The sequence below is a fragment of the Polypterus senegalus genome, chromosome 2 (genome assembly GCF_016835505.1).
Source record: "Polypterus senegalus isolate Bchr_013 chromosome 2, ASM1683550v1, whole genome shotgun sequence".
In the NCBI taxonomy this organism is placed as follows: Eukaryota; Metazoa; Chordata; class Cladistia; order Polypteriformes; family Polypteridae; genus Polypterus; species Polypterus senegalus.
Window position 1 is genome coordinate 285,661,870 of NC_053155.1, and position 17,164 is coordinate 285,679,033.

Sequence of the window (17,164 nt, forward strand, 5' to 3'; positions counted from 1 at the left end):
AAGATGTAATTGATTAATATTGCTATTTAGAGCTAAGTAAAGACAAAATGCTGTGATTTACTGTATCTTTTATGTAAGTTCATAATACTAAATATATACAGTATTTATTGGAGTTACTAAATGCAGTCAAATAAAACAATGTTGAGGTTGTTTTAGTTCGTTTAGCTTGTTGAACATAATGAAATGTATTTGATCTAAGGAGACAATATTAAATTCTTTTATTTACAATTTACATAACTCAGTTTTGTGGAAATTGTTGACATAACACACTTAAGTAAATCCAGGAAGAAATATTTTGAGTAACTTTGGCTTCAGTTTGTTTGACAGTTCTTTCTGATTCTTCCCTTTAACATTGCATTCAGTTCTCCTGTCCTTTGTTTGTACATTCATTGCCTTTCTTGTTACATGTTCTAATGTCTACTGTCATACTCACATCAGACAGATAAAGTGGTTTAAACTGAACTTTGTTCATGTCTATACTTCTCTCAGTGACCTGGCCTAACTTAACCTGGAGCACTTGTTACTAAAAACCTGTTTTGAAACTAGGAAAATCAAATGCAAATGTTGCTCAGATTAATTCAATTTTAGTTGGTTCAAATATGGAATCTTCACATTCTACACCTACCCTAAATTTTAAGTAAGAAATACCCCTGATCTTTGAAATTGTCAGCATTTAGATAGAATATGGAAAAACCAATTTTCCCTCCCACTTCTCACATTTTAATGACCTTGGAGTGTGAAAGACAGCACATGCTCAACTTTGGGTAACACTGATGGTTGTTGTCCCTTAAAAGCTTAAAAGGACTGTTTTTGCCTTTGAGACCAGACTCAATCTGTTTGTCTTCAACTGCTTTGCAATACTGTTTGGATGTTCTATGGTTCTGCCTTGAGGTTGCATATATCACTGCCAGCCTTACGTCACATCACTACAATACAAAGCAATTTATTTTTGTATAGCCCAAAATCACACAAGAAGTGCTGCAATGGGCTTTAACAGGCCCTGCCTCTTGACAGCCCCCCAGCCTTGACTCCCTAAGAAGACAAGTAAAAACTAAAAAAAAAAAAAACTATTGTAGGGGAAAAATGGAAGAAACCTTGGGAAAGGCAGTTCAAAAAGAGACCCCTTTTCAGGTAGGCTGGGTGTGCAGTGGGTGTCAAAAAGAAGGGGGTCAATACGATACAGTACAATACACAGAACAGAATTAATCCTCAATACAGTATAAAAATAAAAATTTTACAAGTACAGAGCACAATTTAACAGTAGATGATATCCCATAGTATGATTTTGGATTTGTTTAGAGTTCTGGAGACCTCAGCCATCAAGCTGCCTCCCCCTATTGGCCATTCCACAGTTGAAACAGAGCTGGGCCAGCCAATCCGATGAAAGGACCCCTCTACCCCACGATTCCTGCGATCCTCCATCAGGGATGACTTTACCTTAGGCAGGAAAAACAACTTGGCCAGTGCCAAATTTGAGCACTGAGAAGAGAAGCAGAATAGGTGAGGGTTAGTATCAAACTATAACTATCATGTTACTTATGTTTTAGTGCTAATGACTAACAACAGAGATGCAGTCTGTACAGTTAATCAGCAGCTCTAGTCAGGATATACTAAACTGAAGTAGTGAGTCTTCAGCCGGGATTTAAAAGCTGAGACCGAAGGGGCGTCTTTTATAGTATCAGGCAGACCATTCCACAGTTTAGGGGCCCTGTAACTAAAAGCTCGACCTCCCACTGTTATTTTATTAATCCTTGGAATCATAAGCAGACCGGCATCTTGAGATCTTAATGTGCGCTCAGGTTTGTAAGTCATGATAAATTCAGACAAGTAAGCCAGATCTTGGCCATTTAATGCTTTATATATTAAAAGAAGGATTTTGAAATCTGCCCTAAACATATTCGGGAGTCAGTGTAAGGATTTAAGAACTGGAGTTATGTGTTCGTATTTTCTTGTTCTTGTAATAATTCTTGCAGCAGCATTTTGGATTAACTGGAGGTTGTATAAAGAACAGTTTGAACATCCAGTGAACACCACATTGCAGTAGTCAATTCTACTAGAAATAAATGCATGAATTAATTTCTCAGAATCCTGTTTATTTAGAAAGCGCCTTAATTTCCCAACATTTTTAAAATGGAAGACACATGATTTGGACAACTATGTAATTTGCCCTTTAAATGACATTCTAGAGTCAAAGATAACTCCTAGATTGTGGACTGATTCAGTAAAATTAATGGGGATTCCAACTGAGTTAAATGATGACCAAATATTGTGGTGATCAGCGTCATTCCCTCCAACAATTAACATCTCTGTTTTATCTGTGTTTAAAGGTATGAGGTTCTCATCTATCTACTCCTTTAGTTCACTAACAGAACTAATTAAAGACAACATTGGAGAAACTTCTGCGGGGGGTTTGTTTCCTGCCTTGCGCCCTGTGTTGGCTGGGATTGGCTCCAGCAGACCCCCGTGACCCTGTAGATAGGATACAGCTGGTTGGATTATGGATGGATGGATGAATGGATGGATTGGAGAAACTTCATTTGATCTAAATGAAAGGTATAACTGGGTGTCATCTGTGTACGAGTGAGAATTAACATTATGTTTTCTAATGATAGATCCCAGTGGAGGAATGTAAAGTGAAAACAGTAAAGGTCCCAGTACTGAGCCCTGCGGGACACCATATTTCAGTTCTGTGTACAATGATGCAGTACTGTAAACACATTTCTGTACATATTAGAACCGATTTGATAAATAAGAACTAAGCCAAGCGAGCACAGTGCCTGCAAGCCCAAAATCATTTTCTAGCCTGTGCAGTAAAATAGAATGGTCAACGGTGTCAAATGCTGCACTTAAGTCTAACAACATAATTACAGTGGAGTTTTCTTCATCAGAGGATATCAGAATTTTGTTTACAACCCACGTTAGTGCCGTTTCTGTACTATGACCAGTGTGGAAACCAGACTGGAATTTCTCAAATAAATTGTAATGCGTAAGGTGTGACTGAAGTTGATTGGCGACTACTTTTTCTAGTATTTTAGAGAGAAAGGGTAAATTTGAAATAGGTCTATAATTATTAAGTATGTGTGGGTCTAGGTCTGACTTTTTAAGCAATGGTTTAATGACTGACACTTAGTGCATCAGGTACTGTGCCATGCAATAATGAACTATTAATAATGTTTAGAATAGGCGCTGCAAGAACATCCATTGCACTTTTTGTTTTAGTTTTGTTGGCACTGGATCTAGGGATTTCATTTTAGGACTTAAAGTTAAGACTTCCTGCTCAGTTATAGGATTAAAATTACTAAAGTGCTGAATGCACTCACTCACTCACTCACCTGGGTAGAGTGGCAACACTATCTGCCACATTTTTCTCAGCTTCATGAGCTGATCCAAAGCCACGATCCTATCCAATGCTCGCCTGATGCCACCCACCCAAGCCTATGGTCTTAGATGAAGAAGCAGTGTTCCTTAAGTGCTCTCTCTCTCAACCTTAACATTTTAAATCAGATACAAATCAACCAAACCCACCCCCATACAACCCATCCAGCAGCCACAATTTTGAATTGCATGGAAACTGAGCTATCTCAGGTAGTTTAGTAGCCTTGTACCTTATATAACTCAGTTTAGCATCCAGTAATTCTGCAGAATCAAGTCAGCCATCAGTGATATTTAGCAGATTACAATAATATTGAAATTATATATTCTTTACATTTTCCTCAGACATTTGAATCACAGACTAACAAGTAGATTTTAAATAACATAAAACTTTCAGTCTTTGTTTTATTCATCTTTTTATTTAACATAACTAGCTTAAAACTGTGCATGTTTCACGTTAATACATTACACTGACAGTCATTAGAGGTCTGCAGGAAGAATTTTGTTTTTTTATGAAGGAGAAAACTGAAATGTTTAGATTATCTAATATTATATGCATTATTTAATGTATCCATCACTTTTACTTGCTTTTTTATTGTTGTTTTTATATTTTAAAAATCTTTTTTCAAACGATACTAACTATACAATCATTGCTCAGATGAATATAATTTTATTTGGTACAAATATGGAATGCATCTCTTAACTTCTGTAGTTCACTCAATTATCTTAGGGTAGACAATGGATCTGTGTCTGGGATGGATTACAACACATACTGAATTGTCAGTCAGTCAGCCTAATATTGGATTAAGCAAACATAATCAACATGTTATTAAACCTATTTACCGAAGTTTAATATCACAGATGCCCAAGATTGCACAAACAGAAAGGCAGGAGGAAACCCTGAACAGGGTAGACATGTTTCACAAGGTATATTCAATTTAGAATCACCACTTAATCCATGAGCCAATTTAGCATTTTACATGAAAATGAAGGGGTTATCCCTTTGTTTATCTCTCATTCATCTCTCCCTTTTAAAATCAATGTACCACTTTTACATTTTTAACTTGTTGCAGAAACAACTAGGGTTCCATTCCTGAATGTTACCCTAAAATATAATTTGCATCCGTCCATTCATTTTGATAACCTGCTTACTCAGGGCAGGAATAGTTGGGAAGCTGGAGCCTATCCCTCAAGTATCAGGCTCAAGACAGGAATAATCCCTGGACATGGAACCAACCCTTCACAGATAAAACATGAAATTCTCTGGAAAATTATTTCATTAGGATGATTGGAAACAATAGTTCTTTGCACATATGAGCTGTAAGTAACTTACTGTATATCAAGCATATAGTGTCAAGGTGCGTAGTGCACAGACCACAGTACAGAATGTAGAACCTTAAAGCACTTCTCTTGAGAGAAGTCAAAAGAGTTTCTAATTCATTTCTATGCCCTTTGCCTCTGCTTTTTTTATTCCACAGTGCTGTCTATACTTATGATTCTTACTGTGTGCAAACTCCATTCAATTCTGTTTTACCCATTTTACTGCAATAATATACTTTAACTGTATATAAATACATTTTTATAAAGTTCCTACTGGCATACTATCCAAATCATATTCTGGTCTGTTGCTGTCTGCCCCAAGATTCCTCCCAGCTCTTACTTCCTTATCCTCCACCTCTGTTAAAGTTCTAGTATTCAGCCTTTATGCTTTAATCAAGTCTTAATTTTAAAATTTTTGTTAATAAGATTCCAATTTGCTTCAGTCTTTAAGCACAAGTCTTACCATATTTGATGCTTCGGGGCAAACCTCAGGTACAAGTTGGCCGACTATCAAACACAGCTCAAGGTAACATGGATCTCGAAAAATGCTGGATACATCTGCAGTGAATGCCTTCCCTACAATGAAAATACAAAGCAATTTGAGGCCAACTATTATCCATGCTTTCCAACCGGTGACACTCAGAAAAGCATGGAAAATGAGAGGACACTACTATTGATGGAAGTAAAAAAAGAGACAAACTCAGAATCTAAAAGGGAAAGATGGATCATGCATGTGGCTATAAAAGACAAGAAATGGTGAATCAGTAGCCTAGGGCAGACAAAGTTATGACCATATGGCCTTTGTTGTTTTGGGTACAGCAGATTTCCTTTTAAGTGTCAGAGAGGGCGCTGTTTATATAATGTGTTCTTCCTTGAATGAAACTCAAACAATTTCTATTTGCCATTTTATTCAGTTGCACACTTTAAAGTAAGTACTATGCTTTGTTTTTCTTTCTTTGCACTTTAGATTAATGCTGAATTTTCGAGGATTACAGCAGTTCCTCTTGAAGTAAAATGGCACAATTAGACAAGCAACACTACTGAGGTTATAAAGATAATCAGGAGCAAGAGGCAAGTAGTCCATCTCAAGACTAGCCAGATAATGAAGGTTCTGAAACAGGTAGATTTAATTTCAGTTATTCAGTAGCTGTAATTGTAAACCAGTACTTGGCAAATTTTTACTACTATTTTTTTATCCAATTTCATTTTGTTAATTAATATTTTTACTCAGGCTGTCACCATCAACATCAAAATTTTATATATTTTAAAGTCCTTTATAACATACCTAAGGGACGATGTTAACCATCTGATTGAAGAATACACAGTAAGAGAAAACAATTGTTGTTTCAACATATTTGAGCTGAACTAGTACCATAAAATAACATGAATACAATATGAGAGAAGAAGTAATGCTTGCTTTTTACTCCAAAAATGTTTAATGTTACACTTACAGAGTGCATGGTATGTCATACAAAATGATAAGTGATTGACTAATATTCTGGTGAACACATGGTATGACTAGATTAGTGGTGTCCAACTCCTTTCCTAGAGAGCTACAGTGGTTGCAGGTTTTCATTACAGCCCATACTGAATTGTCAGTCAGTCACTTACCAACCCACTATATCCTAACACAAAGTCACAGGGGCCTGCTTTAGCCAATCCCAGCCAGCACAGGGCATAAGGCAGGAACAAATCCTGGGCAGGGTGCCAGCCCACCACAGTGCACACACACCAAGGACAATTTAGGATCACCAATGCACCTAACCTGCATGTCTTTGGGAGGAAACCAGAGCACCCAGAGGAAACCCACGCAGACAGAGGGAGAACATGCAAACTCCACACAGGGAGGACCCGGGAAGTGAACCCAGGTCTCCTTACTGTGAGGCAGCAGCGCTACCACTGTGCCACCATGCCACCCATACTGAATTGCCTTAATTTTAATTGACTTCTGTTTTAATTGTTTCATTTGTCATTTAATGAGCAGCCAAGCAATAATGAGAAGCAAAGCGAGCCAACAGATGACCAGGCTAACTTAGATCTCATGTAAACCTGTGTCTTTCAGATAATGGGTTTGTTTCTCAAATGTATACACCAGTGTGAAGGCTGTGCGACACTCACTGGCTTTCTCAAAATGGGTTTCACTTACAAATGTATTTGAGAGTTGGTGAGCTCTCGCCAGTTAAGGAGGTGGTGAGACAGACGTTCACACTGTTGAATCTACTGTATACAATTCTCATTGTGTCAGCAGACAGAATACTACTGTTTTAATTCTCTGCTTAACACATAAAAATATTCCTCAACAGAAGAAAAGATACACCTAGTAAAAGTAAAGTAAAAGAAAGGAAAACATGTTAAATGTATGTTTTACAAAGTAAGTAAGAAGGAAATAATAAAACGTTTTGTTAAAAAAATAGGATATTTTCATTCCAACCCTCTGCTAAAATGTAAAGCTTTCTCAGTCAACCGCTCAGTTACTAGTGCTTGCAATGCCCTGATAGCCAAAGCACCACGATGTAGAATCTTATTTATAGATAAACTGTTACATTTGTAAGTTTAATATTTGAATGTTTGCGTTTTAATGTTGTAGCTAGATTTAACATAACAGTGCCGCTTTCTATTCTGATAAGTTGTTGTAGGGATGCGAGAAAATAGAGGAGAGAGAAAATGAAAACCAGACCTTATCTGAGCATGTAGCTGCAAAAATAAACTGCTACGTTGACCTGCTCATGTCTGTTTTCTGTGCTGTGTATCAAACAAATGCTAATTTTTACAGTACTATATAACATGTCCCTCTGTCCAAGAAGATTTTTTTGCACAGTAAAATAATGAAACTGCTAAATGGTTACTTTAACACTGTAAGAGTTAATGTAGCACTGGCAATTATTATTATTTTTTTTAATATAGTATGATTAGTCTGTTTGATGATACAGGTATCGGGATTAAATCACTCACTGGTGAACCTCTGTTCTGTCTGCACAAAAAGATTTCCTTCCCTGCAACGAATTTATGCATTGTCCAGGAATTTTTCCAATATGCACCTGATGCTTCCCGAGATTTTTCCGCGACCCTGTTAAAGATATGCAGATTTAGAGAATGAGTGGATTTCCTTTGCTTAATGTGCAAAGAGTATTGAACATTATCAGGAAGTGACCAGGAGCTACACTAGATGCATCACAACTTTGAATCAGTCAGGTAGTGGCCTTCAATATTCTCTGAAAATATGTGATGCAACTGCCATGATCATTCCATTTTTCCCCTGATGCCAGCTAAGTTTGCCATAATGACTAATCTGTTGCAGTCAACAATTTAATTCTTTTTTTTTTGTGGGCGCTTTTAAGATTTATGTCTACAGACTAGACCTCAATTTTCTTCTAGAATTCATGCATACTTTATTTACTGTAATTTCCCTAAATTTATACTTTTAATGCCCTTGTCATTTTATATTTTACTTTTTTACTGTTTATCCCTATTTTAAAGAGCTGCTTTCACCAATATTTTTCAAGACCATGCCTAAGGCTATTAGAAGTGTGGTTTTCTTTCACCATTGAGAGATACCTGATTCCCAACAATTTTCGTGAAAGCCTTTGAAAAACAGATGGAAGAGCTTGGTGAGAGACTAGTGAGAAATGCATGAGTGAGACTCTTGCTGTTTGTTATCAAGAAACTGTTCCTAAATCTGCCTCAATAAAATATATGAAAATGAAGGTCTGAGAAATATTGATCTGCTCTGGTGTAGAAAATATTTCAAAATCAGTTTTGGAAATGACTGAAGTGGCAAAATGAGAACATCAAAAAGAAGTAGAATTAAATAATGTGGTTCATTAACAGTTAAATGGGAGATTGGGTGAAGTACAAATCGTGAACTTCCAGCACCCCTGAGTTAGCTGGTCTTCTATTGGCTCACTTTTTATTGTTTGACTGATGCTTAAGGGTAAAAACAATTAAGCAAGTCAATCATAAATAAGGCATAAGCATTATGTTAAATTAGCAGCAGTAACTAGTTAGTAATTAACAATGTGCTTAAAACAATAATCTGCAGCCACTTTAGTCCTCCAGGATCTGAGCTGGACACGCCTGAACTAGACAGACACAAATCAAGACATGGGGGCTTGTAGTGTGACACTCAGAATTAGAGCATAATTTAATGATTTCTGTATCAAAATTGTCTGAGAATAGAATAAGAGTGACATTTTCCTTGTACATATGTTGTTACAAAGTTTCTAGAATCAACAAATACCTTTTTCTCCTCATTAACCCAGACAAATCTATCTCAGAATCATGTGACCTTATGTTTTCGCAGGATACTCAGGGAGAGGAAGCCCAGAATTGATCTTCAGCAGGTGGTAACAGAAATCTTTGTGATTTATAAAGAAAGCGACCCTCACCATCTTCCTAGGAAAAGTCATACATGGTGTACTGATTCTGAATTAGTTGTTTTCAATTGCATCTGCCTGTGTCATAGCTTTTGGTCATATTTATGTCCTTAATCTGAAACAACCAAGGGAGTCATAACCTGAATGAAAAAAGATACCTAAGAAGCTGGAATAATGATAATTCTGTGGTCCTTCTTCAATGAATTACCTCAGGTCTTTATTTATATTACAATTTTCAGTTTGTACTATGGACTAAAAAATGACAAAATGTACACTGAAAAAGTTAGTCTTGTTTTAACTTAGGGTTAAAATCTAAATTGCCATTTTAAAAAACATGCAATTTGCTCTTTGTAATTTATTAAGCTGAACTAATTGACAGTAAGATATTTGATCTTTGTGAACGTATTAGTATATTCAATGGTAAACGTTCATGATATTTTAATTATTTTCTGTTTGAAGCATGTTTACTATGTTTCCATTATATAGAAAACAAATTGTGGACGACTGAATACCAAGAAATTTTTAATGTTGAGGTACGCAGAGGAACTGTACTGCACGTTTTGAAGTACTGTATTCCAGAAAAGAGCTGCTGCAGTCACCCAATTCATATCTGTTAAAATACTTTATTTTGTAAAACATACTTTAGTTTTTTTTTAATACTAATGGCTAAAACAGGCTAAAATTTCAAGTACGGTATTTTTAAACATGTCTACTATTTTTTTATTTGTGTTTTACGTACTACGAGTAAATTGTGTACTGTTAAGAGTGCACTTTAATGAGAGTATTTTTTGTGTAGCTGGATGACTACTCTGATTGTAGAAAACAGTGCACAATTATTTAAAATAGCAACACTTTGACAAATTGGAATCTATTTATTGTTCTCTTTTGTTTAAGCCTCACACATTTGTAATATTTTTAAATTTGACAATAAATGGAAAAATCGTAAAAGTGATTTGAGTCAATTAAATATTTTGGTTTCAAAATACTGCACTAAATCAAGTTGACAATAAAAACTAACAAGCATACTCATATACTGCCAAGAAAGTCAGAAGTTGGAAAAATTAATAAGAATAGGTGCAATCAAATTAAAAATCTTTTTCGAATACTTTTGAATACTTTTAATTATTTGAGCTTAATTGAAGAATTTCTTATTTGCTTAAAAGTTTCAGGTCAGTTGCTTTTATTTCACTGAAGACTAAACCAATGCACATTTATATTCTTATAGATGACAGAGCAAACTGAGCCACACTAAAACACAGTTACAATATTATCATCTTATACTCTAGCATTAGGAAAAAAAATTTAATAGTTATAGCCAACTAATTACTTCTTCATGGAATTTCCAGCAATTATAATTTTCCATTGAAAGATTAAATAAGAATGTTTATTATAATAAACTACATCTAATGAAATAAAGTGGTAATTTCATCTCTAAGGAATACAGTAAATATTATGGCCTCCTGTATTGCCTATAAATATGCTGATTTTCAGTAAGAACAAACCAAAAGTGAAGAAAACCCCTTGTGAACACTGCTCTGAAAAGAAAAGTAAGTATCTTTGTGTTTAACACATAGAATGTCAATTGCAAGATGAAAATTAAGGCATAATATTATACAGGATTGTTGCATTTTTTGAAGAATGAATGAATGAATACAACAGTAGTTACTAAATGTATTTTGTAAGAGGCTCCTACAAATAAATAGGTAAGACAATTATATATTTACTTTTTATTTTACTCCAATAAAAGTGCATTAACATCTTTTGTTTATTGTGATTGAGACAAAGCATTGGTTAAATACACCCGTAATGCTAACGTGGCGATTAGTACCGATGCTGTTGTATAAATGTAATGGATATCTATTTCTAATGATCTTCATTCATTTTAGGTTTGCCTGAATTTAAGTAGGGCGAAGTCAATGGACCTCAGCAACTTCACACGTCCATTAGGATTTTATATTCGAGGCTTTTATGCTTTGCAGAACACAGAATACTATTTTATTTTTTTGTCAGTTGTCTACATTATTACACTTTTAGCCAATTTTTTGATAATGTCCATTATCTTCTTTGCTGAAAGCCTGCATACGCCTAAATATTTTGCAGTGTTTAGTTTGGCTGTTGTTGATGTGAGCTATAGTACTGCAATAATTCCAAAAGCAATACACACATTTTTATTTAATTCTAGATTTGTATATTTTGATACATGTTTAACACAGTTGTTTTTTGTGCATTACTTTTGCTCATTAGAGTCATTTGCTCTTTGTGTATTAGCCTATGACAGGTTAATTGCAATATGCTTTCCACTTCGAAGCAACGCACTGAATTCAAACTCAAGAATGATTCTGATTATTGTGATATCATGGGTAGTCCCATTAGTTGTGGTAATAATCATGGTTTCTTTAATTCCACGTTTACCTTACTGTAAAACAACGGTTGTTAATAGTTATTTCTGTGATCACGGTCCTGTCTTTAAAATAGCTTGCGGGGATTACTCACCCAACTGGTTCATGGCATGCTTCTATACAGTTGCTTGCTTTTTTGTTCCATTTGCTTTTATAGTAATCACTTACATATTTATTGTAAATGCCCTTTTAAAGATTGCATCTTCGGATAGCAGGTGGAAAGCATTTAAAACATGCAGCACTCACTTAACCCTTGTAACTATTTTCTTCACTCCTATTTTAGTCACGTATCTTGTAGCTTGGGTGAATGTCAATATTGACACGGACACCAGAATTCTGAATACATCGTTATCAGCAACTATTCCACCACTTCTGAATCCAATTATTTATACATTAAAAACAGAAGAAATTATGGAGCATATTAGGAAATTTTCCAAGAAGAGGAAAACCAATGCTTTATGTTAATTAGCCATTTATACTGTATGTTTAATTTTTGAATGTAACTTTAAAACTATTGCAAAAATCTAAAATTGCATTGCTTTATTTTTTTTCCAGTTTTGTGCTTTGCCATTATATAAGCTTTTTGCTGTTAAGAACAATTTTATGCATATTTTTGTTAAGGATGAAATGTTTAGATTTTGTGCTTTTAAATTATTTACATTTTTAAAAAAAGGCATTTTTTTTAAAGAAACACATCCATAATGATTATTACTCAAACAATTAATATTTCATGTGAATTCTTTTGGGATTACTTTAAAAGCTGGATGGAATTATAAAAATATATGTAAACAATATTATTGCAACTCTAAATTGGTCCTAGTGTGTGGTTTGTGTGTGTATGTGTATGTGTGTGTGTGCTCACCCTGCGATGGACTGGGTTTGTCCCAGGTTTGTTCCTACCTTGAGCCCTATGCCAGCCAGGATAGGCTCCAACACCCCCCCAGTGACCCTATACAGGACTAAACGGGTTAGAAAATGAAATATTCTAGAAACAATTAATGTTATCTGAAGGGATGTTAAAGAATAAGAATGGAACATTGTAATTGGAAAAATAAACACTATGTCTGCTCTCTCTTTCTTTCTCAATGTAACAATGCAATTCTTCAATGTAGTTGAAGCAGCCTAGTCATTAAAATCTGTTTTTGTTTTTTTTAAATTATAAAGGAGTTAAGATAAAACTACTTAAAATGTAATAGATTTTCATTACAGAGAAATGGAAATATACATATGAAAATGTAGGTATGTCACTGATTCATAAGATTATGTATTTACTACAATAGTTGGAAAATGGTTCAGACTTCACTCAGATTTATTAAAGAAACATCAGAATTGATTATATGCATTTCTTTCTAATCAGTATAAAGAATACATATTATAATTTTACTTTGTTAAGCTGCTGGGGCAACAACAGTCACATACCCAGTTGCAGGGATATGAGTTTAATTATTGACCATGTTGCAGTAAGTACATATTTTTCATATTCTCCCTGTGTCCACTTGTTTTTTTATTCTTGGGTTTCAGTTATCCCAAAATTCTTGACTTGATTAAGTGACAATTGTAAATTATATAGTTGTGAGTGATCAGACTTGATTAGGTTAGATTACAAAATCCTATTCCTGGAAGGCACAGGATTGCTAAGATTATAATGTTCATTATGGGTTCATAAAATGTTAGACTGTCCTTTCTATTTTATATTTATTATGATTTTCACTCTTTGGAGGCTGGACTAAACATATTAATCACACCAAAAAAAACATGTTCCTTAAACCAGAGTATCTAACATGTTTTATCTTTTACTGAGAGAAGAAGCACAGTCTTGTATATTTACTTCCACTGAATGTGAAATAAAAAATAAAAGTGTTTGCAATATGTAATCCCTGTTTTTTTATATATATATATATATATATTTTCCATCACCTTAATCATGACCAACAGATTTTTGGATGCTGCTGTAATAAACTAATGGAGGTCATAGTTTGTATGCCACCAAAAGATGGATTCATACTTTACCCTTTAGATACTTTGTTCCAGAAAATACATCTTACAAACATGTTATAATGTTGTAAAATCACCCAGCGCCCATTACTAGGTTGGGGTAAACTAATGTAGCAGCTAACAGACAGTTCTTTACAGTCTGGACTGTGAAGCTGTCTGTGAGCAAATCACAGGCTGTTCAGGGCTTGATGATTGAGTCCTTTGAGAAGTACATCTTTTGAGAAGCATGAAGTTCATAAAAAAAGAAACTTCCAGAGAAAAGTATAACAGGTGTCTCACACAGACGTTAGTACCTGTCTTGGCCTCAGTGATGCTGAAGAATGTGACAGTAGATATTAGAAGCGTATGGGGATTCCTTATACCAACAGTATTCAGTTTATAAAGGAGCAATGCATTACTGTCTAAATGCTATGTGTCTACTTTCTTTGCTTCTAAGTAACTGGACCTGAAGCATTGATCTGTGATACGATGATACATTAGTACATGGTTCAAAACTACCTTAAAGTGCATGATGAAACAACCATTTCTGTGTTGCACACAAAAAGCACCAGAGCATGCATGTATTTTGAAAAGTTGCTCTTCTTCATGATGCTTAGTGCTTATCCATTTATAGTGTGATTTTTTTTCTTAAGGTAGATATCCTAAGTTATATCATTCTGCATAGTTAATTTTTTGTATATTCCACAGTACTAGTATAAATTTTCAGTATTCAGCCAACACTGGATTACTAAATACTAAAGAAAGAACTTCAACAGCAGTGATGAAAGAAAGTATGCATAACTCAATCCATAACAATCATTTCCCACAATTTCCCTGAATGGCAGAATGGCAAGAAATCTGTAATTTGCAATCATACTTATTTGCCATGGACCTACAGATCCACCTGAACTCTCTGCTCTAAGTTTAAAATATTGCATCCGACATGAGCCAAACAGAGCTGCTTTGCAGAGGAGCAGGCAAACTTGCTACCACTCAGTGAAGAGAAATGGTCTATATCCCAAAAGGGAATTCTATCGGGGGGTTTACATGTGTTCTAAGTATTCTTGGGATTTTTTTTTCCCTCATTTCACAAGTATATTGTTAGGTGATGAGTACTGAGAACATTTCTGTACCCTGAAGTGCTTCAATGGCAGTCCAATGTGGATTATGTCTTAGAGTCTGCTTGCTGTTGCTATCAGAGGCTCCAGAGCATCATAACTTTAGTCTGATATAATGGCTTAAAAATAAGGATGGATTAATGTATAGGGAACTCTAAATGCTAACCCAGTGTTTCCCAAACTAACCCCGTGACCTTGTGTTAGGATATATAGCGGGTTGGATAATGGATGGATGGATGGTCCTGGGGACCCCCTGTGGCTGCAGGTTTTTGTTCCAACCAACTTCTGTTTTTAATTGGACTCCTGGGCTAATTAAGTGATGTGTTATTTCCCAAGTTCTGTGCTTTGGAAACAATATAGAAATTAGAAAAAGTTTGTTTTTTCCAGGTGTTCTAATTGTTTAATTAATCCATTATTTACTAATTAGTGTGTCTGATGCTACAGTACTTTCAGCTTTTGATTATTCAGTATTGTTTGCCTGAGTGTCTGCTCTGCTCATTTTTAATTGTCATTAATAAGATACAACCAAGGAGTAAAAAACTGCACAGAGAAAGGGCAAAATATAATGAAATCAACAAAAGAGTGTTAATCATTTAAATCAATAGAAAAAGCAGAAATATTTCTAAATGTCTTATAAATGTAAAAATCATGCTGCTGTGCTTTGAATGTAGAATAAGAGAAAAAAAAAATCCCAGTTAATTAAATAAGCTCAGTGCTATCAGGTGTTGTCACTGATTAGGAATCTGGTTGGAACAAAAACCTGCAGCCACAGTGTGCCCCCAGGACAGAGTTTGGGAAACACTGTGCTAAACATATAGCCCACTCAAAATGTTATAATTTGTAGGTGGCAGTATTATTTTGTGATATTTCCCATCATCACCAGGGACTGAAAAGCTAAGTAAATATTTCTGGGTAAACTGATGCAGTGTAAACCTAAACTTAAAAGTAAACTGGAGATTATTATTTTATTATTTGAATACTGAAAACATACTATTTGTTCAAATAAACCGTGGTATAATCAACAAAATGAAGTTGATCGAGTGACATAGCGTGTTGGAGAAACTTGAAAGCTCACATTCACAAAATCGCACAGTGCTGGAAATAAAAAAGAAGTCACATATCGAAGTTGCCATGAAAAGAAGAGTTGTAATCCCACTGTCTGAGTGTCATATGAAAGTTTATTAGGGTACAAAGAAAAAAGGCACACGGTGGGGAAAAAGAATGAAATGTCAACTTCAATCTCGACATTTCCACTTTAATCACGTAGTTTATTTTGTCATTTAGTAGAACATTATAAACTTCATCTTACAATTGTTTAATTAACCAGTTTCTCAAATCACGTCGTAATTAAAGTAGCACGTTAAATGCTTTGTTTTGTATTTGATCTTCTACTCGTATGTGCTCTATGTGTGTGAATCACTACTTGCTTCTTAAACTGGCTCTCTTCCTCCAACTGGACACAGAGTCCATTACATTCGTGATATTACAGCTCCCTGAATAACTAAAATACTGAGATGTATACGTGATGTCATTTTCATGATGATAGGAGTTAAAACACATTATTAAACATGTGTTTCACTTCGATAAAATAATTTAATGCAGCAGTACTCAGGGGCGGCTCTAGGCTTGTGGTGGCACTGGGCAGAGGAAGAATCGGTGGCTCCTTCGTCGGCCAATGTCAGTAAGGTAGTTTATCACGGTGGATGGCCACGTCCGTTGCGGACACTGCACAGCAGCCTCGTGCTCATGACAAGCATTTATCTTTTGTTGAAATTTGTCGCTGCGTTTTTAGCTGTGTTGTTATTTTATCTTTCTGTTTTATATTCAATATATATTGGCGTGGCCCCAAGAGTCCTTGCTTTTCTTTCCCCAAGTAACCGATCGCCATACAATCAGCTCTGTAATAGACGTTAAGCCTTCTGTAAGCTTAGCGCCGATTCTTCAAAACGTTTAAAGAACATTGAAATATCTTCGTAGTACATGTTTAATTATTCTATCCTTCACGACACTCCCAGTGAAGAATATAGATTATTTAAATGAAGTTAAAGTTTTATGTGTATAATTTAACAAACATATTTTGCTGCATTTCACCTTAAAATGATATCGTCATCATATGTAAATACGCGCTTTATAAAGTGGCCCAGGTTGTGAGATATTATAACTGTAGTGCAAGTTTACAGTGGGGTGATTGTACTTATAAGTACAAACCGTTCTACAAGGAGCAATTGATTGAGTGCATTTAAAGTTCTTGGGATTAAACTGTTTCTGAACCGCGAGGTCTGTACAGGAAAGGCTTTAAAATGTTTTGCAGTGGCTGAGACACCGTGTCCTTAAAGCTGTATACCGATAATTCTCTTTCCGATCAGCTGCTGCTGTGATTCACACTCATATACAGTGATATAAATACTCCGAGTCGTGCAGTGAGAGTAATATGGAAAAAGATGATCCGCTGTGGCAACTCCTAAAGGGAGGAGCCGAAAGAAGAAGAAGAAGAAGAAGAAAGAAGTGAGAGTAACAACGCTAAAGCAGTTATGGTATTTGGAATACTATGGCTGTTCCCTGGACCATTATATTGTTACGAGTTAATTACAATCAGATGCATTACACT

The 17,164-nt window shown here is 35.2% G+C and overlaps 1 protein-coding gene across 1 annotated transcript; it reads left to right on the top strand.

Moving 5' to 3' along the window:
* The first annotated feature begins 10,542 nt into the window (after nucleotides 1–10,542).
* LOC120524589 (olfactory receptor-like protein COR9) lies at nucleotides 10,543–11,929 on the top strand. Its single transcript, XM_039746420.1, has 2 exons — nucleotides 10,543–10,612; nucleotides 11,310–11,929. Exons 1-2 carry the CDS (start codon nucleotides 10,543–10,545, stop codon nucleotides 11,927–11,929), a joined length of 690 nt encoding a protein of 229 aa, XP_039602354.1.
* The last annotated feature ends 5,235 nt before the right edge of the window (nucleotides 11,930–17,164 follow it).